Raw genomic sequence first — 23,688 nt, 5'->3', positions numbered from 1 at the left:
GCATTCGGTACCCCGAGCACAAAGCTGGGCAGAGGAAAAGGCCTGCAGCGGGAACATGTCAGAAAACCAGTGGTCTGCGGACACAGAAGCTGATGGAAGGGTACAGAATGAGTAGAGTAAGGACCGAGGAACGTGAAACTAGAGCAAACCGGGGTGAAAGGAGGGCGGACATATAGGGGTGGTGGGGAAAGGAGAAGTACCACAGATGGCTCTGCCCCGGGGAGATAAGGTTCTGGGGAGCTGGCAGAGGGACTAAGACGGAAGCCTGGTGACCCGTCACCCGGAAGAAGCAGGCTGAAACTGAGAACAGACGGGCTGCAGCAACGCAAGAGCATTTCGTCCAACAAGATGGAAAGCCGCCCCCACCCCCCAGCCGTCGGCCACGCGTCCCAGGCGCGAGCGTGCAGGCTACGGAGCACAGGTGAACCCCAGTCATCACCACAGGGAGCGAGGAGTCACATCGCCGCACCCCATGCTCCAGGGTTCAAAGCCCTAACTGGACATCCGAAGCCGCACTAAGTACCAGCTGGAGAAACAGGCCTCTATAGGGACGCCCGCTGCATAGCCTCCTAGCGTCAGGATAGCGCGAGAACTAGCCTCCCCCTAGCTCCGCCCCCCCACTTTTTCTTTGTTTCCTCGTCTGGAGATGTCGCGAGAGCTGGGCAGCAAATCCCGCGAGCACGGATTCGGGCCGGCTCTGCGGCTCTCGCGGTGTTTGCGCGAGACCGTGTCCTTCCTTCCTCCCAGGCCAGTCGGCTGCCTTCCTCCCCTTCCCCGCCGGGCCTCCCCTCCTTCCCTGCGGCCCATCCCCGCGGGCTAATATGGTCGCAGGCGATGGACGCCCCAAGTGCAGGTCAGTTCTCTTCGCCTCCTGGGGTCTGATATCTTCAACACGCGCCCCGGAGTCGGGTACTTGCGTGTCTCGCCTGGAGTCGCCTGGCTGGCGCTTGGGGCTCGGGTCGCTCTCTAGGCCTGCCGGCTGGGCCCTCTCCGCGCAGGGCCCACCAGCACTCAAGCCCTGCCGGCTCCTAGCAGCGTTAGGGTAGAGGAGGCCCGCTTGTTGGACTGTAGGGCGGGGGCAGGGTCTCTGGGCCCCTTCCTCCCTCTTCGCCCTTGGAAGCGGAGTGGGAGGCGGTCAAGGCCGGGCGCTGGTGGGACAGACATTGGACCACTTACTGCGCGACGGACCTCCTCCGCGGCCCCCGCTGTCTCTGGTGGTTGAGGAGCGGAAGGCGCTGCAGGCTCTACAAGCGGCCTGTGTTCCACTCCATCTCGGATCTAGGGCCTGGCCATGCCGAGGGTCCTGCGCACCCACCGCCGTGAGTCGCACAAAGGGCAGGAAGGTATCTTCCCTTGAAGTCTCCTCTCCCTCCCCGAGAACGTCCGGACTCCGAGGTCCCAGACTTCGTGGTTCTACCTCAATGTATGCAAAACCAAAAAGACGCGTCTTGTTTAGGGATGATCTGCCTATTAAGCGAATGTTTTGTTATTCACTTTTACCTTCCCTCTCCAGAGGTCTTACCTGTTAAGTGTTTAGTTGAGTTTGGTTTTGATTTTGTCCCTGTTGTTGAATGCTCTGTCAAAATCTTGTCTTTTGATTCTTTAAAAAATCTCTCTGACATAATTGTGGCATTCTCAAATTGCTCTGTGTGTACTTATGAAATATTCAGGACATGGCTTCCCCAAACATACCTATACACCATTTAAGTCATTCTCATTGTCCCTTTTCAGGTATTCTTTGTTATCACATTTCAGCGGTTAATTCTGTTACCAGTCTTGACTTAGTAAGAGTCATGGCTGAGAGCTGGACTATCCAGTGCAGTGGACACTAGCGACATTGTGACTGTTTAAATTAAAGTTAATTAAAATGAAATAAAACTAGTTTCTCAGTCACTGTATTCACATTTCAAGTGCTCAGTACCCACATGTGGTTAATTGGACAGGGCAAATGTAGAACATTTTTATCGCTGCAGAAAATTTTGTTGGACAAAGTTGATTTCCAGGTAGTTTCACTTTGAATAAGGTACTCTGTAATTGTGTTTAATAAAAGTGTAATTTTTTTTTTCCAGGATACACCTTTGAGTACCTTATTGAAACATTAAATGACAGTTCACACAAGAAGTTCTTCAATGTACCTAAACTTGGAGGCACCAAGTATGGTAATGTTGCTTAAATTTTCTTGGGTTTGTTCAGTTTCTAATAATAAAAATGCATTTGTTAAGCTGAGCTGAAGAAATTTAAAATCTGTTCAGGTACAACTACACATATCTAACATTTTAAAAACTCCTTTTGGGACAGCTTTTGGTGGAGAAAGATGTAAGCCAGCACCTTAACTTCTCATTTAAATGTAGGTTAATTAAGCAAAGATTTTTAACCCAAAGAAACTGATAATGCAATTAAAAACCAAGAATCCTGAACTGATGATATTCTGTAGCTATTAATTGTACATTTTAATTTAAGTAATGCCCACAGTTCATTTTTTCTTTTTAATAATTTTTCCATTGAGAGAGAAAGAGAGAGAGAGAGAGAGAGAGAAAGAAAGAAAGAAAGAAAAAAGCATAAACTCGTTCCACTTAGTTGTATATGTATATTCAGTGATTGCTATTCATATATGCCCTGACCAGGAATCGAACCTGCGACCTCCCTGTGCCAGGATGATGCTTTATCTACTGAGCAACCCAGCCAAGGCCAATAATGTCCACAGTTCCTTATCTGTCATCCTTTAGGTAGTTATCATTAGCAGGGCCCACTGGTTTGAGTTCTTCTTCAGGACTGGACATGGTTTGCCTGGCCTGTACACCAGCACTTTGGCATACCTTTGCAGGCACCTGATCAGGGTCAAACTTTTCACTGAGGTTTCAGAAGAGTGAACTTGGCTGAACCCCAGGGTATTGGATGGAGGTCTTGACTTTATTGGCTGTTGAGTGACTTTCTCAACAAGGCCAGTGAATGGAAAGCCTGTTTGGAAGAGTGATTATTATTGTCAGACTTTTTAGTAAAAACTGCTTGTAAAGGTAAGTGCCAAAATACATAGCTGTCAGTTTTGAAGGGAGCTTTTGTTTATCTTTTTTTCTTCTTGCATTATTTAATTAAGAAGATTAGTTTTGTGGGGGGGTGTTTCTGTAGATTTTGATGGACTTAAATATTCTAGACTGCCACTAGAAGTATTTTCTCACACATTTTGAGAAGATTTAGCTGTTTTGGAGTATCTAAGAAGATCCTTGTTTTAGAATTCTCTTGCCATTCAAAAAACAAACAGTTCCCCAAAAGTGATTGTCTTTTTATTGATCTGGAGCTACCTGTCTAGCACTTCAGTTCACTGACTAAATAACACTAGAGATTTTGAATGGGGTTTTTTTGTGTGTGTGTGTGTGAGAGACAGATAGAGAGAGGGACAGATAGGGACAGCCATACAGGAAGGGAGAAAGATGAGAAGTATCAATTCTTCGTTGTTGCTCTTTAGTTGTTCATTAACTGCTTTCTCATATGTACCTTGACCAGGGGGCTACAACCAAGCCAGTGACCCCTTGCTCAAGCCAGTGACCTTTGGGCTCAAGCCAGCGACCATGGGGTCTTGTCTATGATCCCACACTCAAGCCAGTGACCCTGTGCTCAAGCTGGTAAGCCCAGTTAAAGCTGACAACCTCGAGTTTTGAACCTGGGTTGTCTTCATCCCAGTCTGATGCTCTATCCACTGCATCACCACCTGGTTAGGCTTGAGTAGATTTTCTTAAGTAGATCTTTGAATTTGAAAATAAATCTCTTTGCAAGGAGGGGAGAAATTATTGTTACCTGGTAAGAGGGACTTATGAAGGAACTGGGACTTGGGTTGCTATTAAACAAAGGGTTCATAGAGGACAGTTAGCACCCAGGGAATGAGATTGAACAGCATATTGGTAACATAAACAGATGTGTTTAGTTAGATGGAGACAGTGAAGAGACAGTGTTTAGTTAGGGGTAAACTGCCTGACTAGTGAAACACTTTATTTAAAATTTCTTATTTGCCTGACCAGGAGGTGGAGCAGTGGATGGAGCGTTGGACTGGGATGCGGAAAGACCCAGGTTCGAGACCCCGGGGTTGCCAGCTTGAGCACAGGCTCATCTGGCTTGAGCAAAAAGCTCACTAGCTTGGACCCAAGGTCACTGGCTCGAGCAGGGGGTTACTCAGTCTGCTGAAGGCCCGCGGTCATGGCACATATGAGAAAGCAATCAGTGAACAACTACGGTGTCGCAACAAAAAACTGATGATTGATGCTTCTCATCTTTCTCCGTTCCTGTCTCTCTGTCCCTATCTATCCTTCTATCTGACTATCTCTCTGTCCCTGTAAAAAAAATTTAAAAAAAATTTCTTATTTATTGATTTTAGCGAGAGAGGAAGGGAGAGAGAGAGACAGGAACTTCAATCTGTTCTTGTATGTGTCCTAACCAGGGATCGAACTTGCATCTGCTACTTTTCAGGACAGTGCTCTAACCAACTGAGCTGTCCAGCCAGGGCTGTAGTGAAACATTTTACAGTACCTGCTGTTGGGCAGCAGGGCCTTTGGCTGGTTTTATCTCAGCCCCTTCTTTATTTCAGGTCATCTCACCCTTTTGTATTTTTCTAAAGTGAGACTCTCACATGCGCCCAACCAGGATCCACCCGGCGTGCCCACCAGGGGTCAATGCTCTGTTGTAACCAGAACCATTCTAGCACCTGAGCCCCAGACCATGGAGCCATCCTGAGCACCGAGGCCAACTTGGCTCCAGTGGAGCCTTGGCTGCGGGAGGGGAAGAGAGAGACAGAGAGGAAGGAGAGGGGGAGGGGTGGAGAAGCAGATGTGTGCTTTTCCTGTGTGCCCTGGCCAGGAATCGAACCCAGGACTTCCACACACCGGGCCAATGTTGTACCACTAAGCTAGCTGGCCAGGGTTTCACTCACCCTTTCTTTTATCCTTCCTAATACCTTGCTTTTTTAACCACAGAACTGGTTAGTCCTATATTAGAGCTAGAACTTAATTTTCCAAATCTAAAAAAAAATCTGTACTTAAGTTTTTAGGAGAATTCTTATGGTTTATAAAATTAGAGTGGGGTTGAGAGTCATAAAAAGAAAAGAACTTTACAGGTAGTGTAGAAACCAGCTCATTATTATATATGTGTGCAAATAAAATAAATGTACTGCTTTTAATAAAAATGCAGTAAATGTTTGTTTTTGTGGGTTTTTTTTTACAGAGAGAGTCAGAGAGGGATAGACAGGGACAGACAGGAACAGAGAGATGAGAAGCATCAATCATTAGTTTTTCGTTGCATATTGCAACACCTTAATTGTTCATTCATTGCTTTCTCATATGTGTCTTGACCGCGGGCCTTCAGCAGACCCAGTAACCCCTTGCTTGAGCCAGCGAGCTTGGGCTCAAGCTGGTGAGCTTTTTGCTCAAACCAGATGAGCCCTCGCTCAAGCTGGTGACCTCAGGGTCTTCAACCTGGGTTTTCCGCATCCCAGGCTGATGTTCTAGCCACTGTGCCACCGCCTGGTCAGGCTGTTTGTTTTGAGAGAAGGAAAGAGGGAGTGGGAGAGAGATGAGATACATCAACTTGTAGTTGCGTCACTTTTGTTGTTCATTGATTTCTTCTCATATGTGACTTAACTGGGAGGCTCAGGCTGAGCCAGTGACCCCTTGCTCAAGCCAGCAACTTTGGGATCATTCTGATGAGCCCACTCAAGCTCGTGAGGCTACACTCAAGCCAGATGAGCTCGTTCGTGCTCAAGCCCACAAACTCGTTGGACCTGCGACCTCAGCATCCCAGGTTGATGCTCTGTCCACTGTGCTACCACAAGTCAGGCAAGGATCTCCTGGTTTCTGAGTTAAGGAGCATGAGTTGTTGAAAAGGGGTATCTGTACAGTTTCTCATTGCTGCACAGCGTGGCCTGTGTGAATACATTTGGGTTTAGCAGACCTTTGAATATTGAGGTTGTACCAACTTCTTATTTATAAGTAAAGCTGCTATGCATGTGTAATATTTACATTTTGGTGCAAGCTTATATAGAATTGTTGGGTTGAAAGCATCCTGTTCCTTCCACCCTCAACAAACACTTTTTATACTTTTACTGTATATCGTCTGTTCCAGTCTTTACTTTTGAATATGAGGAACAAAAACTCACTTATCTCAGCACTCAAGTAAAAATGTTGCAGTATCCTGACATCCAGAAACAGGAATGAAGCACACTCAAGCCTCATGGGAACCAGAATTTCTGAGCCAGAATCTGTTCTGCTTATCATTGAAGCTTGCCTTGTGTCTTTATCCCTGAATCTTTCTGATTATCTACTCTCCATTCTTTAACCTACAGCCCACTTTACTTATTTTATTTTTGTTTATTTTTATTATAAAGTGAGAGATGGGGAGGCAGAGAGACAGACTCCCGTATGTGCCCCGACCACGACCCACTCAGCAAGCCCTCTGTGTGGGGATGCTCTGCCCATGTTGGGTCTATTGCTCCTTTGCTTGGCAACAGAGGTATTTTAGTGCCTGAGGCAAGACCACGGTGCCCCATGGTGCCATCCTCAGCACCCAGGGCCAACTTGCTTGAATGAGCCCTGGTTGCAGGAAGTGGGGTGGAGGAAGGGAGGGATGGAAAAATAGATGGTCATTTCTCCTGTGTGCCTTGACTGGATACTGAACCTGGGACTTCCACACACTGGGCCAACACTCTGCTGCTGAGCCAACCGGCCAGGGCCGCACTTATTTTAGATAATTCCGTACATAGCCACTGCTGGCCATTCTTTGAATGTTATCATTGACTCATCTGCCAGTTAAGACTGTACCTCTGGATGACTTTCTCACTGTATGAACCTAGTTTGGCTGGGCTTGTCAGGTGTCAGTTGCTGGTCCAGTTATCTTTTTTTTTTTTTTTTTTTTTTTAACAGAGACAGAGAGTCAGAGAGAGGGACAGGGACAGACAGACAGGAACGGAGAGAGATGAGAAGCATCAATCATCAATTTTTCGTTGTGACACCTTAGTTGTTCATTGATTGCTTTCTCATATGTGCCTTGACTGTGGAGCTACAGCAGATTGAGTAAGCCCTTGCTTAAGCCAGTGACCTTGGGTCCAAGCTGGTGAGCCTTGCTCAAACCAGATGAGCCCGCACTCGGGCTAACGACCTCGGGGTCTCAAATCTGGGTCCTCCACATCCCAGTCTGATGCTCTATCCACTGCACCACTGCCTGGTCAGGCTGGTCCAGTTATCTTGTTGGAACGTGGACACAAGTTCGATTTTTCTTATTTTGTTTCCTTCATGGATTCTGGAAAGGGCTGTGAGTTGGGTAAGCAATGAGGTATCAATAGTTTGCTTGTGATGTTTATACACAGCCCATAACTTGGTAAGAATTACCTTTACCTAACACAGTTCTGCTTTGTGCACTGCCATCCGTTAACCAACTTTCCACATTTTGTCCAGGGGTCTGTTGGTTTTAACTCTGTTGTTTTCTGTTCTAGATTAGGCCTTTTGGGTAGTAAAGAACAGATTCCCACTGCCTTACCAGGTGGTGGCGCAATGGATAGAGCGTCGGATTGGGATGCGGAGGACCCAGGTTCGAGACTCCGAGGTCGCCAGCTTGAGCGTGGGCTCATCTGGTTTGAGCAAAGCTCACCAGCTTGGACCCAAGGTTGCTGGCTCGAGGAAGGGGTTGTCTGGTCTGCTGAAGGCCTACGGTCAAGGCACATATGAGAAAGCAATCAATGAACAACTAAGGTGTCGCAATAAAAAACTAATAGTTGATGCTTCTCACCTCTCTACGTTCCTGTTTGTCCCTATCTATCCCTCTCTCTGGCTCTCTCTCTGTCTCTGTAAAAAAAACAACATATAGTGTGTCCGTAAAGTCATAGCGCACTTTTGACCAGTCATAGGAAAGCAACAAAAGACGATAAAAATGTGAAATCTGCACCAAATAAAAAGAAAACCCTCCCAGTTTCTTTAGGATGATGTGGCAGCATGTGCGCTTGCACAGATGATGACGTAACAACGTGTATACAGTGGAGCAGCCCACGGCCATGCCAGTCGAGATGGGACGGTACAGAGGAAAGTTCAGTGTGTTTTGTGGCTCGCTAAATTCAAATCCATGACCAAAGTGCAACGTGAATATCAGCGCGTTTATAACGAAGCGCCACCACATAGGAATAACATTACTCGGTGGGATAAGCAGTTGAAGGAAACCGGCAGTTTGGTGGAGAAACCCTGTTCTGGTAGGCCATCAGTCAGTGACGAGTCTGTAGAGGCTATACGGGATAGCTACCTAAGGAGCCCTAAAAAATCTGTGGGTGAGCCCACATCGAACTGCACTGAATAAGTATGAAACTGGGAGAGTTTTCCTTTTATTTGGTGCAGATTTCACATTTCTGTCGTCTTTTGTTGCTTTCCTGTGACTGGTCAAAAGTGCACCATGACTTTACGGACACACTGTAGATACCCACTAGGTCAAGTGAAGAAAGATTAATTGTAGGGTACAAAGCTCCCAGGCCAATGAAATGTGTCTGTATCTTAAGAAAATGGGCTATGAGCCAGAATTGAGGGAACTCTTTTTCTTTCAGGGCTTCAGATTCCCCCCCACCCCTCACCCCTCACACCTTCTTCTCTCTCTACTTCACCACAGACAAGCCTCTGCCTGCTAGCTTTCTTTATTTTTATTTATTTATTTATTTTTTTCATTTTTCTGAAGCTGGAAACAGGGAGAGACAGTCAGACAGACTCCCGCATGCGCCCGACCGGGATCCACCCGGCACGCCCACCAGGGGCGGTGCTCTGCCCCCCAGGGGGCGATGCTCTGCCCATCCTGGGCGTCGCCATATTGCGACCAGAGCCACTCTAGCGCCTGCGGCAGAGGCCACAGAGCCATGCCCAGCGCCCGGGCCATCTTTGCTCCAATGGAGCCTTGGCTGCGGGAGGGGAAGAGAGAGACAGAGAGGAAAGCGCGGCGGAGGGGTGGAGAAGCAAATGGGCGCTTCTCCTATGTGCCCTGGCCGGGAATCGAACCCGGGTCCTCCGCACATTAGGCCGACGCTCTACCGCTGAGCCAACCGGCCAGGGCTGCCTGCTAGCTTTATACATGGTCCCAAATGAAGCTCAGCCTCTAGTTTGACTCCTAACACCTTTCTGGTTTGGTCTGTGTGGTGATCACAGGGTCCTGAGTGACAGATCTAATGGTCTCAGTGTATATTTTCTCATCAGGCTATTGGTCATTGACCTGCCAAGAGCTTTGTCTTGCTTCAGTGCTGTAGCCAGGGAGGTAATGAGACACTGAGGACTGTGCATTCCATGGAGCAGTTTAGACAGGCACCATGTGAGCAAATAGTGCCGGGTTGCATGCTTACCTGGATGAATGAGAAGAGTTTGCACCTTCATCAATAATCGATACTCTTTTTTGTCGTCGTTTCTTCTACGTTTGTTAATGAGTGAGAAAAAAAATCTTAAGCAGGAATCTGTTTTCCTTTTTCTGCCTCTTTAGATTCTCTCCATAGCATTATATTTTTTTAAAAGGCTGGACTTCTTAATTGGAATTAGTGCTATCCAGCCTGGTACTGGTTAGAGACAGAAACTTAGAAGTAGTATGATGGGTTACAGGGCCAGGTCTGGTGGGTTACAGGACCTTTTAGGACAATGTCTTTTTTCCAGGCTGCTGGCCTTGAACAGGGTCCTGAGGTTTATCAGCTACTCTAGCAGTGCTGGGGCTTTAAGGCAGGTCTAGAGTCCAGTGCTTCCCCAGTCCTTTAGTTGGTTGTGTTTCTCTATCTTGTTGAGTCTTTCTAAAGCCTGCTTACCAACCAGCTGTTAATACTGATAGTGGCCATAACGAAGTGACTGATGATTTCTTCATCTCCCGTAATTTCCACAAAACCCTTTTACAAGATCTGTTTGTCTTCACTGTATTGCTTTATGATAGGCAGGGAAGATAGCCTTATCTATACTTCATACAGATGAAGAAAATGTGTCTAAGAATCTAAGTAATTTGCCTAAAGTCAAATATCTTCTAAGTGAGGAATTGGTCTTGGACTCATGCCTTCTGATTTTAGAACAATACTTCCCCCTCTTAATAGCATTCTGTTTCCCAGATTAATAATGGCAGTTATAAAATTGTCTGTGTTTATTGATTATTTACAATATCCCGTAAAATAATTTCTGTGATCCACTTGGCTAGGGTCCCACTACCAGGTGCTGCTGCACCTGGGGCTCTAAGGCAGGTCTAGAGGCCTGTGCTTCCCCAGGAGCACTGGAGGAGAAACTGAACAAAACTCTGATTTTGAGGCCTCTGCTTATAAAACCTACTCCCTGGGGGGTTGCAGGCCTATAACAACAGGGGTAACACAAACCAGGAAATCACCCTGGTTGCAACTGGCAGACATGAAGGGGTTGGTGCTGCTCAGTCCTAGCAGAAATATGAGGTTGCTATTGTAAACATTTTTGATATGTGGAAAATTTCTGGTTTTTCATGTCAGCAGTTAAATTTTAAATGTTAAAGTGCTGTGCAAAACAGAGAATAAACATCATCAGGTCAGCAGTGTGTGACCTCTAGCCTGAGAGGCACTGTGTTGCCTAACATCAGTAGCAACCTTTCAGCCTTGAAGAGTAGGTTCTGTAGTCTCGGAGGCTGGGACCAGCCTTCCTCTGCCTCCCATGGGCAGTGGCAGACCTCAGTGTCTCTTTGCAGAGTCCTAACCACCTATTGCATCTTCCTCCACCAAGCAATTGACCAAAAGGGTATCTATTGTTATCAGCTCATTTCTGAAGTGTGATAACACAAATTTATCATACTTTTCCAGTTTTGTTACCAGCTTGTCTTGGTTACCGCATGTCTTTGATTATCTCTCATTAGAGGATTAGCTTTTTGGATTCTTAGAATTCTAGAAATTCCTGGTTAGTAGAGGCAGAATTACTTCAGTCCATTTTTCTACTTGGTGTATGAACCTCTTTACAGCACTGTGTGGGGTTTTTTTTGTATCTTTCTGAAGCTGGAAACGGAGAGAGACAGTCAGACAGACTCCTGCATGCGCCTGACCGGGATCCACCCGGCACGCCCACCAGGGGCGATGCTCTGCCCACCAGGGGGCGATGCTCTGCCCCTCCGGGGCGTCGCTCTGCCGTGACCAGAGCCACTCTAGCGCCTGGGGCAGAGGCCAAGGAGCCATCCCCAGTGCCCAGGCCATCTTTGCTCCAATGGAGCCTTGGCTGCGGGAGGGGAAGAGAGAGACAGAGAGGAAGGAGGGGGAGGGGTGGAGAAGCAAATGGGCGCTTCTCCTATGTGCCCTGGCCGGGAATCGAACCCGGGTCCCCCACACGCCGGGCCGACGCTCTACTGCTGAGCCAACCGGCCAGGGCCTACAGCACTGTTTAATTCATTTAGTTAACATTTATGGAGTGCTCACATGTTTCTGGCAAATGAAAGATGGCTAAGGTAGCATTTTTGTGCTGAAGAAAGCAGTCTCAGTTCCATCACGGGGTATAATAGGGGAAGTTTAAGAAGTGATTATTGGCCCTGGCCGGTTTGCTCAGTGGTAGAGTATCAGCCCAGCATGTGGAAGTCCTGGGTTCAATTCCCGGTGAGGGCACCTATCCCCACCCTCCTCTCTCTCTCTCTCTCTCTCTCTCTATCTCTATCTCTATCTCTATCTCTTTCTCTCTTTCTCTTCTGCAGCCATGGCTTGAATGGTTCAAGCAGATGGATCCTGGTCCAGGCACATGCAAGAGTCTGTCTCTCTGCCTCCCTGCCTCTTACTTAATAATAAAAATAAAGAAGTGATTATTTTGGCCTGACCAGGCGGTGGCACAGTGGATAGAGTGTCGGACTGGGATGCTGAGGACCCAGGTTCGAGACCCCAAGTTCACCAGTTTGAGCGCGGCCTCATCTGGTTCAAGCAAAAGCTCACCAGCTTGGACCCAAGGTCTCTGGTTTGAGCAAGGAGTTACTCGGTCTGCTGAAGGCCCACGGTCAAGGCACATATGAGAAAGCAATCAATGAACAGCTAAGGTGTCGCAACGAAAAACTGATAATTGATGCTTCTCATCTCTCTCCATTCCTGTCTGTCTGTCACTATCTATCCCTTTCTCTGACTATCTGTTAAAAAAAAAAAAAAAGTAATTATTAACTGGTGAAAGAGTACAGCAGTCCCCCCTATGCGTGGTTTCAGTTACCTATGGTCAGTTGCAGCCCAAAAATATTAAATGGAAAATTCCAAAAATAAATAATTCATAAGTTTTAGGCTGTGTGCTGTTCTGAGTAGTGTGATGAAATTTTGCACCATCCTGCTCCATTCCTTCCAGGACATGAACCATCTCCCTGTCCTGCATCTGTACATTTGTAACTGCTTCCACCCCTTAGTCACTGCGAAGCTGTCTTGGTCATTAGATTGACCAAGCAGTGTTTGTTTTAAAGTCACCTTATTTTATAATAGTCCCAGAGCACAGGATTATGATGCTAACAATATGGATATGCCAAAGAGAAGCTATAAAGTTCTTCCTTTATGTGAAAAGGTGGAAGTTTTCAACTAAAAGAAAGAAAACATTCATGTTGAAGTTGCTAAGATCAATAGTAAGAATGAATCTTCTATCTGGGAAATTGCCTAGTTTGTAAATTAACCTTTATTATAGGTATGTACATATTGGAAAAAACATAGTACATCCAAGGTTTGGTACTATTCAGGGTTTCGGGCATCTGCTGGGGCTTGTGGAATGTGACCACACAGATGAGGGCACTGTAATTTTAATATGTAAGGAAATAACATGGTGCTTGAGGCTGACGGAGAATATCCAAGGAAGGACAAACTTGGAAGGGGTTCCGGCTTTAAGAGAAAGTGTAACTCAGCCCACTAGATAGCAGAGAAGTCGGTGATGTGACCCGACCAGAACTGGTCTGGGTTGTTGGGCAGGCAGGGGACAAGGGTGCCAACAGAGGTGCTGTGGTCATTGAGAGGACAGGTATTGGCGCTGCAGTCATCTGAAGGCCTGCCTGAGCTGGAGGATCTGCCTCGGAGGTGGCCTCATGAGGCTGGCGTGGTACTCGCTGCTGGACAGAGGCCTCAGTTTTGTTCCTTGCGAGCCTCTCCCTGCGCTGCTGGATTGTCTTCATAACAGGCTGCCAGCCTTTCCCAGAGTGCAGGTGCTTTTATAACCCAGCCTGAGCATTCACACTGTTGTCCTGGCCATATTCCATTGGTCACACTAACAGTTTATCTGCTGTCTGGAAAGTCACGTGAACATGAATGCCAGGAGGTGGGGCTTTGCTGGAATCATCCTGGAGGCTGCAACAGAGAGAAATAAGTTCTCTTTGTTGGGGGGGGAGGGTCTTTTAGATTTGCATCTTTCTTTGAAGTAGTTATGAGTTAAGACAACTTTGTAAGGGCTTCATTTTTTTAAAAATCTGATACAAGTGCTTCTTTTTGTTCTGTTTCTCTTTTAGTAGTTTTTATAAATTTTGATGCGCTTTTTAAACAAAATTTTCTGTCAACATTTGTGATTCACTTATTTTCTATAATTACTTTTTAATGTAATATTTCATTATTTTTCAAATGATAGCATTAAAAACCACAAAATAATATCACGTTTCTCACCCCTGATTTCTGTTGTGCAGAGAAGACTGTTTTTAGTTCTGTTGGCTATTTCTTCCTCTTTTGGTAATTTGCTCTATTATTAAATAGCCTTGCTTATACAGTTGCTTCTTGAGTTCTCAATTTTAGCAATATGTTTTTCTGTGGAAAGTAAAAATTTGGCCCTTCTCTCCTACATATACCTTGTTGACCTGTTCCTTTGGGTTAAATCAGTGCTTATGCTATTATGAGTAGAGATTCTCAGCCAGTTAATGTAGTAGGTGATTGCATCTTGTTTCTCTTACAACTTTGTATTTTTTCCTGGAATTCATGATTGTCTTTTATTTGTTTGCTTAGTTTTCTATGCTCTTACCAATAATTCATCTCCAGAAGAACTGACCCCTCCCTCCCCCTCCCCCCTCATCTCCCCTGCCCCTCCGGTGTAATCAGGTAATCTATCAATTAAGTTTCCCTTCTCCTGCCAGTGCCCCATCTGGACTTGCTGTTCTGCCCCATCGCGGCCTGATTGCACTCGGCTTGTACAGCTGTGTCCTGGAGGAGCCTCTGCGCTCTGATGTTAGACTGTGGCCTGGATTTCATGGTTTTCTATTTTCCATTTACCTGCTTGTCTTATAGAACATATCCTCCAGTAGCTGCTTGTGATTAATTGATAGTTTGCCTGGTTACATATTTCTAGGTTGGAATTTTTTTTCACCTTGTAATTTTGAAGGCATTGTTCCCTTGCCATCTAGCTTCTCCCTCTCCTCTTAAATCTCAGGCATCCTGGTTCCTAGTCTTTTTTTCTGAATGCTTTTCTCTTTTCTGCTCAGCCCATTACACATCATCCAGCTGCTGTTTCCCAAACTTTTGTTAGTTTTGCTTCTCCCTGTCTATGCATTTATAACTTTTTTTATTTCTTTATTATTATTTTAACAGGTTCTGGAGGAAGTGGAGATAATTGATGGTGTTTACATTACCATATTGTACTAGAAATCTGATGGTGCTTTTTTTTTTAGAAAATTAAATTTAACAGGGTAACATTGGTCAGCAAGAGTATATAGATTTTGGGCAAACCTCTCCACATCATTTGGACAATTATGTTGTGTATATATCACCCCAAGTCAAATCATCCTCCATCACCTTATATCTTTCTCTCCCTCCCTCCAACTCCAGAAATGCTTCTTTTGAAAATCCTTTTAACAGTCTGACCGATGGTGGTACAGTAGATAAAGCATTGACCTTGGACACTGAGGTCCCAGGTTTGAAACTCCAAGTTGCTGCCTTGAGTGCGGGCTCTCCCAGCTTGAGCATGGGATCAGAGACAGGATCCTATGATTACTGGCTGGAGCCCAAAGTTGTTGGCTTGTTTGAGTTAAAGGGTCACTGGCTTAGCTGGAGCCTCCTGCTTAAGGCATGTATGAGAAGCAATCACTGATCAGCTAATGTGCTGCAACTACAAGTTGATGCTTCTCATCTTTCTCCCTTCTTTCTCTTTAAAAAAAATCAACAAAAAATATCCCCAAGTTTTTTCAGAATGATTAAAACCAAATTCAAAGTTAATTTTGTATATTTACTTCTATAATATAATTTTCCTTATTTCCAAATGTGCTATTATAAAATTTTTTCCCCTATAATCCCTCTTGGTTTTGGGGACTTAATTATGTTTCTGACTGAGGTAGGGGTGGAAACTAATATTTAAGTACCTACTATTTGTCATGTCTGAAAGTTTTAATGTGCTAGATGAGTGATGAAGTAAGCTATTCTTTACATCCCCATTAGGTAGCTGGTATCCTGTTTCAAATGAGAAAATACAGCATCTTGAGTCATTTTCCAAAGGTCACACCTTATAGTAAATGGCAAATACAGACTTTGAGTCTAGCATCTCTGATTAGGTTTTTTATTCTCTTTACTTAAAATTTCATTCATATTTGTGTTTTAGAATTTTCAAGCATAAAAGTAGGGAGATAGTAGTGCAATAACCCACCATGTTTTGTCAGTTATCAACATTTTTCTAATCTTACGTTTCACATATTTCATTTTTAAATCTGTAAATATGGCCCTGGGTGGTTGGCTAAGTGGATAGAACATTGGCCCAGTGTACGGAATCCCACGTTTGATCCTTAGTCAGGGCACACATGAGAAGCGACCATCTGCTTCTCTCCCCCTCCCTCTTCCCCCTTGTCTCTCTTCCCCTCTTGCAGCCAGTGGCTTGATTGGTTTGAGCATCAGTCCCACACGGGGGTTGCTGGGTGGATCCCTGGTTGGGGCACCTGCAGGGAGTCTGTCTTACTATCTCCCCTCTTCTCACTTAAAAAAGCAGGCCCTGGCCGGTTGGCTCAGCGGTAGAGCGTTGGCCTAGCGTGCGGAGGACCCGGGTTCGATTCCCGGCCAGGGCACACAGGAGAAGCGCCCATTTGCTTCTCCACCCCTCCGCCGCGCTTTCCTCTCTGTCTCTCTCTTCCCCTCCCGCAGCCAAGGCTCCATTGGAGCAAAGATGGCCCGGGCGCTGGGGATGGCTCCTTGGCCACTGCCCCAGGTGCTAGAGTGGCTCTGGTCGCAATATGGCGACGCCCAGGATGGGCAGAGCATCGCCCCCTGGTGGGCAGAGCGTCGCCCCATGGTGGGTGTGCCGGGTGGATCCCGGTCGGGCGCATGCGGGAGTCTGTCTGACTGTCTCTCCCTGTTTCCAGCTTCAGAAAAATGAAAAAACAACAACAACCTGTAAATATACTTCAGTATATATTTCTGATGCTTGAAAGGACTTTTTTTAAAAAAAAAACAAACCCCATAATCTCAGTGTCTTTATTATACCTAACAAAATTTACAATAATTCCTTAATATGATATAAAACCCAGTCTGTATTCATATTTCACTGGTTTTCCTTGAAATATATTTCTGCGGTTGGTTTGCTGACACTAGCCAAACATGATCACATACAGCATTTGACTGTTATGTATTTTAAGGCTCTTAAAAGTCTACTACTCCTGCTCTCTCCTTTTTCATCTTATTCTAGGTTGAGGAAACAGTTCTTTTGGGTTTGGCTGACTGCTTCTTCATGATTTCACTTTATGGTTGTACTGTCCCCATATTTGCTGCTAATTGGACCTTAGAGCTGGGTGTTTGATTAGATTCAGGTTTATTTATGTATATATGTATTTTTGCAAGAACACTTAATAGTTGGTACTTGTGTTTCCTGTTCCATCCAGAGGCAAATGATGTCCACAGTGTCCCACTTTTGGTGGTGCTAAGTGGATGTGGTTGGCCCACCCATCAGAAAGTCCCCATTCACATATCACCCAATGATTTTAGCCCCCACTACTGATATGTCTAGATCCATGATTTCATTAGGGTTTCATATTTTGATTTTCTAATTATATAATTTCTTACACATTTATTAGCTATAATTCTTCTATAATGAGGAACTTTCTCAACTATTTCTTTACTTAAAATCAGGAAAGACAGGATTAATGATTGACTTTCCCCCCCTTTCCTTTGTCAGTTTTCAGGGTAATGAGTTGCTCTAGCAACTTCTATTCGTGATCGATGAATGGTTTTTTAGAGTCATTATGAACTAAGGGCTATTTATATACTTGATATATTTCAGTGAATTACAGTCATTATTCATTTTGATGCTCACATTGATCCATTAGTGTCCCCATTAGTCTTTAATGATTTCTTTGGTTTCTGACACAAGATTGTCCAGGATTGTTCTGTGCAAACCCTTTCCTAAGCACGGAGTGGCTATTATTCCAAATGGGAAATAGTGTTTAGAAACGGCAAGCTGAATTATTAGGGGGTTATTACTAGTGGATTTTCATTGTTTTGGCATTTTCACTTAACACAACCAGTAAACATTTTTAAGAAAGAGAAGAGGAAATTGTGAATTTGTGATTATGATTCTAACTGAAATGTACGTTGAGATTTTTTTTTTAGCCACTCTGATTTTATATACTGCTCACAAAAATTAGGGGATATTTCAAAATTAATATGAAGCAATAAAATATCCCCTAATTTTTGTGAGCAGTGAGTGTACTTGCACATCATTACTCTTGAAAATGTTTCCACATCATAGTAACAAAAGTACTTTTTGCTTTCTTCTCATTATACAGGGTGCACAAAGGTAGGTTTACAGTTGTTTGTATGTTCTGAAAAATAGTATAAGAATAAACTCTTGTTTCTCATACTCAAAACTATAAACCTACTTTTGCCCTGCCCTGTATATAGGACAATTTCAAAATTACAGTACACTATCAGTGTTAATGCCTGAATCTTTATGTCCTTAGTGTATATTTTGCTAGGGAGGTATAGCTAAAATACTGTGTAATATATAAGATTTTCAGTTTATCCTTTCATTGTTCCTTAGGGAGTATATATTTAATATTTATATACATATAATAATAATACATATTTAAAATTACATACTTACTATATTGTACATACTATACTTTTTAAAACTCCTTTACTTATTGAAAAGTTAGTATATACTATAAGCATCACTTTGCACTGCTTTTCCTTGCGAAATATTCTGGAGATCAGTGTTCAGTGTGTAGAGGTCTTCATTCCTTTAAACAGCTGCATAGTCATCCATCATGTGGATTACATTTACTCCATCAGCCTCATTCTGATTCAGTCTTCCTTGGTGTGAGAATTTAATATAATTGAAAATTTTTAATACTGAAATCTGTTTCTCTTTGGTATTCTAACACTGGCTATCAAGAGTGTAGGATGGTTTTTATGAACTGACTTTACCTAAGCATCCTATACTTTTAAACTTTAACCATTTTTAATGGGAATGTTTTAACTCTGTTACAGACTTTTACATAGATTAATTGATATTTGCCTTAAAGGGATGTCTTTGTTACTGTATTTATTACTAATTTTCTGTGCTTTTCAATATTCTCTGTCTTCCCTGAATTGTTAATTTGTACCTCTGCTTTTTTCAGGGCTCTGACTTACATATAGAAATGTTCAGATTTATAGAGATCCTGGTGTTAACATGAATGGTTGTTTCATTCTGTGTTTACTAAACTAAAATTTTTTTAAATTGAGAAAATAGTGCCCCTGTGTCTTTAACTTTTTGCTCTTGTGATCTTTATATATAGTTATGACTTTCCTTATTAATAACAATTATTTTCTCTTGAATCAGATGTTCTGCCTTACTCAATACGGGTCCTGTTGGAAGCTGCTGTGAGAAATTGTGATGGGTTTTTAATGAAAAAGGAAGATGTCATGAACATTTTAGACTGGAAAACCAAACAGAGCAATGTTGAAGTGCCCTTTTTCCCTGCCCGTGTTCTTCTTCAAGATTTCACGTGAGTGATAGACTTCTTATTCAATAAGTCCATTTTTAGAGTGTTCCCTTTTTAAAATTCCCTAATGGCTGGCTTCATTGTCCTTTTTTTTTTTTGTATTTTTTGTATTTTTCTGAAGTTGGAAACAGGGAGGCAGTCAGACAGACTCCCGCATGCGCCCAACGTGGATCCACCAGGCATGCCCACCTGGGGGCGATGCTCTGCTGCAACCAGAGCCATTCTAGCGCCTGAGGCAGAGGCCACAGAGCCATCCTTAGCGCCCAGGCCAACTCTGCTCCAATGGAGCCTTGGCTGTGGGAGGGGAAGAGAGACAGAGAGGAAGGAGAGGGGGAGGGGAAGAAGCAGATGGGCGCTTCTCCTGTGTGCCCTGGCCGGGAGTCGAACCAGGACTCCTGCACGCCAGGCCTATGCTCTACCACTGAGCCAACCAGCCAGGGCTTTTTTTTTTTTTTTTTAAGATTAGTCTATACATTTTTTTTAATTCTAACCATCTTTCTTTTTTTTAATTTAATTTAATTTTATTTTATTTATTCATTTTTTAGAGAGGAGAGAGAGACAGAAAGGGAGAGAGGAGAGAGAGACAGAGAGAGAGAAGGGGGGAGGAGCTGGAAGCATCAACTCCCATATGTGCCTTGACCAGGCAAGCCCAGGGTTTTGAACTGGCGACCTCAGCATTTCCAGGTTGACGCTTTATCCACTGCACCACCACAGGTCAGGCAGTCTATACATTTTTAAAAATTGCCCTCTCTAAATTGAAGCAATTCTTTAAAAATTAGACACTTATTACATGTACCATTCAGTCTTAAACTACCTTTCTTGAACTCCCTACTTGTCTCCACCACAGCTAATAGGCTTTTCATACTAATAGGCTTTTCATCAAACTTGATGTCCTGCCCACCTCACCCATTTCTTCTCAGGCCTTTTCCATCATAGTGAATGGCTCTGTGGTCTCTTGTTTGTTTAGGGAAATTACTAGGAGTTACCCCTGATTTCCGTTTTTTCTTTATGAGTTATTCAGTCTATCAGCAAGTCTGTCGGCTCTACCTTTGAAATGTGTCCTTTTCCACCACTGTCATCCTTGTTCTAGCCTTGCCATCTTTTGCCTGAACTACAACCGTAATCGTCTCTTAACTGGTATCCCTGCTTCCACATTTGGAATCTATAGTCTTTTCATAGTAGATGAAAATGTTAATCAAGTATATCATCCCCTGTAGACTGGTTGGCTTCCATTAAACGAATAAAATCCAGTCTTCTCGAAAGACTGTCTCATCTGGGTGTCTAGGGATTAGTCATTGGAAGAGGTAACTGGCCTGACCGGGCGGTGGTGCAGTGGATAGAGCATCAGACTGGGATCTGGAGGACCCAGGTTCAAAATCCGAGGTCGCCACCTTGAGCGCGGGCTCATCTGGTTTAAGCAAAGCTCACCAGCTTGGACGCAAGGTCACTGGCTCGAGTAAGGGGTTACTCAGTCTGCTGCAGCCCCACAGTCAAGGCACATATGAGAAAGCAATCAATGAACAACTAAGGTGTCGCAATGAAAAACTGATGAGTGATACTTCTCATCTCTCTCAGTTCCCGTCTGTCTGTTCCTTTCAATCCCTCTCTCTGACTCTCTCTATCACTGTAAAATAAATAAATAAATAAATAAAATAATAATAAAAAATTAAAAAGAAAAGGTGACCATTAACTGAATTTTGAATGAGGTGTGGGAGTTAGCCATAGAAGAACATCCCTTTCATTTACCCATGTGGATCTGGTTTGTATGCTACTGCTCTGAACTCTATGTGTTGCTATTATAGTACTTTTTTTTTTTTTATCTTTCTGAAGCTGGAAACGGGGAGAGACAGACAAATTCCCACATGTGCCTGACCGGGATCCACCCGGCACGCCCACCAGGGGGCAATGCTCTGCCCCTCCGGGGCGTCGCTCTGCTGCGACCAGAGCCACTCTAGTGCCTGGGGCAGAGGCCAAGGAGCCATCCCCAGCGCCCGGGCCATCCTTGCTCCAATGGGGCCTTGGCTGCAGGGGGGGGGGAAGAGAGAGACAGAGAGGAAGGAGAGGGGGAGGGGTGGAGAAGCAGATGGGCGCTTCTCCTGTGTGCCCTGGCCAGGAATTGAACCCGGGACCCCTGCACGCCAGGCCGAAGCTCTACCACTGAGCCAACCGGCCAGGGCCCATTATAGTACTTTTGATGTTATTCTGCAATCACTGCTTTATCTTCCCTACATATTCCATTAGAGCAGGACCTGTCTTGTTTGGCCTGTGCATTGGTGTCTAGCATACTGAAGGCCATTGGTAAATGCTTGTAACATAGTAGGGTGGAGGTGTGTGTGTGTGTGTGTGTAATGGATAACTTTGGAGTAGCAATAAGGCCCTGGGATGGAAGGGACTGGAACTAGGGAAAATGGGGAAGTATCATAAAATTGAAGGCAGGAGAAAGAATTTCATAGGCAGTTCCCTGAAGTTCTCTTATACTAATGTTCATTCTCATTATACCAGTATACTTCCAACTTTACATAATAAGTATGTTATCAAACATGAATGCAAACTTTAAAAAGATACCTTTAAAATATAGAAATGAGTAAATGCATATTAATAATTAGGGCATATATAAAGGACAATTGGAATTATAATTTGATCACACTTTTTATTTTTTAGTGGAATACCGGCAATGGTGGATTTTGCTGCTATGAGGGAAGCAGTGAAAACTCTTGGAGGTGATCCTAAGGAAGTCCATCCTGCCTGTCCAACGGATCTCACGGTTGACCATTCTTTACAAATTGACTTCAGTAAATGGTACTTTCATACAGATATTATAACGACAGCTGTGCAAGCTGACGTCCAGCCCACTGGAAGTGTGTGAGATGGTGGGAGGGAAATAAGAGATAATTTATGCCAGAGTAGCCTATACTAAGTATTGACTAATGTTTAAAGAGAAAAACTCATGAAAAGTTTATGTATTGGTGAATATTTTTTTTTACCCAGTCTGAATTTTAAAGTTATTTTCATATTTATATATTGCTGCTGCCATTTTTTTATAGAAATGTACAATCAGTCTAGAACCTGCTTTTTAAACAATCTGCAGTCTTCATATTCCACTAAAGTAAGTTTTTTAACTTCCAGGGAGAATCTAAAGATGTGAGCTATGAATGTCCTTTATTAATTGGTGATTGAAAATACTGAGCTCACTAAATCTCTGTTTTCCTTTCACTGAAATAAATTTCTTATATTTAAAAGGTCCCATTGACATGGTCACACTAGAGAGGACATGATTTTTTACATTCTCTGGAATATTGGAACAAGTCTACGATTTATCACAGCTCATGGGAGTGTTTTCCCTCTGGTTTAAAACTGGCTCAGAACTTCTTTTAAGATGTTAGATGAAAATAATCTATTTTAGTACTTGCTAAAAGTTGTTAAAGAAGTATATGAAATGATTTTTTTAGATACTTAGAATTATGTTTTCACCTTCATAAATTTAAGTTACCTGTTTTTGTAACCAGAGATTTGCTTTTCAAACATGATGTAAATATGTTAACATTCAGACATTTGGTTACTTCCAGATGAGTTTTTTGAAGAGTTAATAATTTCCTGTTACCTTAACTGTTTTGTTTTCTTTTTTTGAAATGATAGTGCAATACAGAATGCTCCGAACCCTGGAGGCGGTGACCTGCAGAAAGCAGGAAAGCTCTCTCCACTTAAAGTGCAGCCCAAGAAGCTCCCCTGCAGAGGCCAGACTGCCTGCCGAGGGTCCTGTGATTCTGGAGAACTGGGCCGCCACTCAGGAAAATTTTCTTCGCAGATTGAGAACACACCCATTCTATGTCCTTTCCATTTGCAACCAGTGCCTGAGTATGAGACTACTTTTATACATTTTATTAGTGTTATTTTTCAATTAGGAAAATCCATTTATTATCCTTCCCCTCCTGACTCCTATTACTCTGTCATCATATTGACTGTGCTGGGTGACATACAGCCATGTATTTCCTATTGTCCTGACAGAACAAAGTAATTAAATCTATTTCTGTTTCTTAGGAAGTAAACCTTAAAATTTTTCTGTAAATATATTTAATATTCATGCTAATGTAGGCAGAAAAATGGTATTACACCTTAAACTGTGAACTATTTTAGTGAATTTGTACCATTCACATGCTCATTATTCATTCATATTTCTTTTATGAATTCCCTACTTATATTTCTGGCTTTTTTTTTCCTGCTAGGAGAGTTTTTAGTTTTTCTTACTCATTAAGAATTTTCTGTTAAGCCTGATCATTGGTGGCGCAGTGGCTAAAGCATCAACCTGAAACGAAGAGTTTTGTGTTAACATTATCATGGCTTGACTGGTGGTGGCACACTGGATAGAGCATCTACCTGGGATGCTGAGGTCCCAGGTTCGAAACACCGAGATTACTGGCTTGAGCATGGCATCATCAACGTGATATTATGGTCCTTGGCTTGAGCCTAGAGGTTGCTGGCTTGCACAAGGGGTCACTGGCTAAGTGTGAGCCCCCAGTCAAGGCATATATGAAAAGCAATAAATGAACAACTAAAGTGACACAACTATGACTTGATGCTTCTCATCAGACCTTTCCTTTCCTGTCTGTCTCTTTTTCTTGCACATACTTGCTAAAAAAAAGGAAAAAGGATATTATCATTTTTATATGTCTTATAATCTTATTTAGCTGTTTTAGATCAGTGATTGCCTCTAAGGTACCATGGACCTGCCTAGAAAACAATCCTATTTATAGGAGTGGTTAAATTTCCTAATAGATTACTTTTCAAAATAAGGAAAAGTCCTATAAGTTAAATTGTTATGTTACAGAGACA

General features: G+C 43.5%; 1 protein-coding gene and 1 non-coding gene across 3 annotated transcripts in view; one reads left to right on the top strand and one right to left on the bottom strand.

The window, feature by feature from the left end:
• Positions 1-711: 711 nt before the first annotated feature.
• The window catches only part of IREB2 (iron responsive element binding protein 2), a 52,494-nt gene continuing 29,517 nt past the window's right edge, over positions 712-23,688 (top strand). For both annotated transcript variants that reach the window (XM_066239760.1, XM_066239759.1), the window contains exons 1-5: positions 712-853; positions 2,070-2,159; positions 18,696-18,861; positions 21,520-21,657; positions 22,495-22,713. In XM_066239760.1, coding sequence (XP_066095857.1) covers positions 835-853; positions 2,070-2,159; positions 18,696-18,861; positions 21,520-21,657; positions 22,495-22,713 — 632 coding nt within the window. In that variant the 5' untranslated portion in view covers positions 712-834. The remainder of the gene's footprint in view (positions 854-2,069; positions 2,160-18,695; positions 18,862-21,519; positions 21,658-22,494; positions 22,714-23,688) is intronic.
• TRNAI-AAU (transfer RNA isoleucine (anticodon AAU)) lies at positions 8,985-9,060 on the bottom strand. The gene has a single exon. It is a non-coding gene; the product is annotated as a tRNA-Ile (tRNA).

Source organism: Saccopteryx bilineata, chromosome 7, assembly GCF_036850765.1.
Source record: "Saccopteryx bilineata isolate mSacBil1 chromosome 7, mSacBil1_pri_phased_curated, whole genome shotgun sequence".
Taxonomy (NCBI): domain Eukaryota; kingdom Metazoa; phylum Chordata; class Mammalia; order Chiroptera; family Emballonuridae; genus Saccopteryx; species Saccopteryx bilineata.
This window is presented reverse-complemented; position numbering and strand designations above follow the sequence as displayed.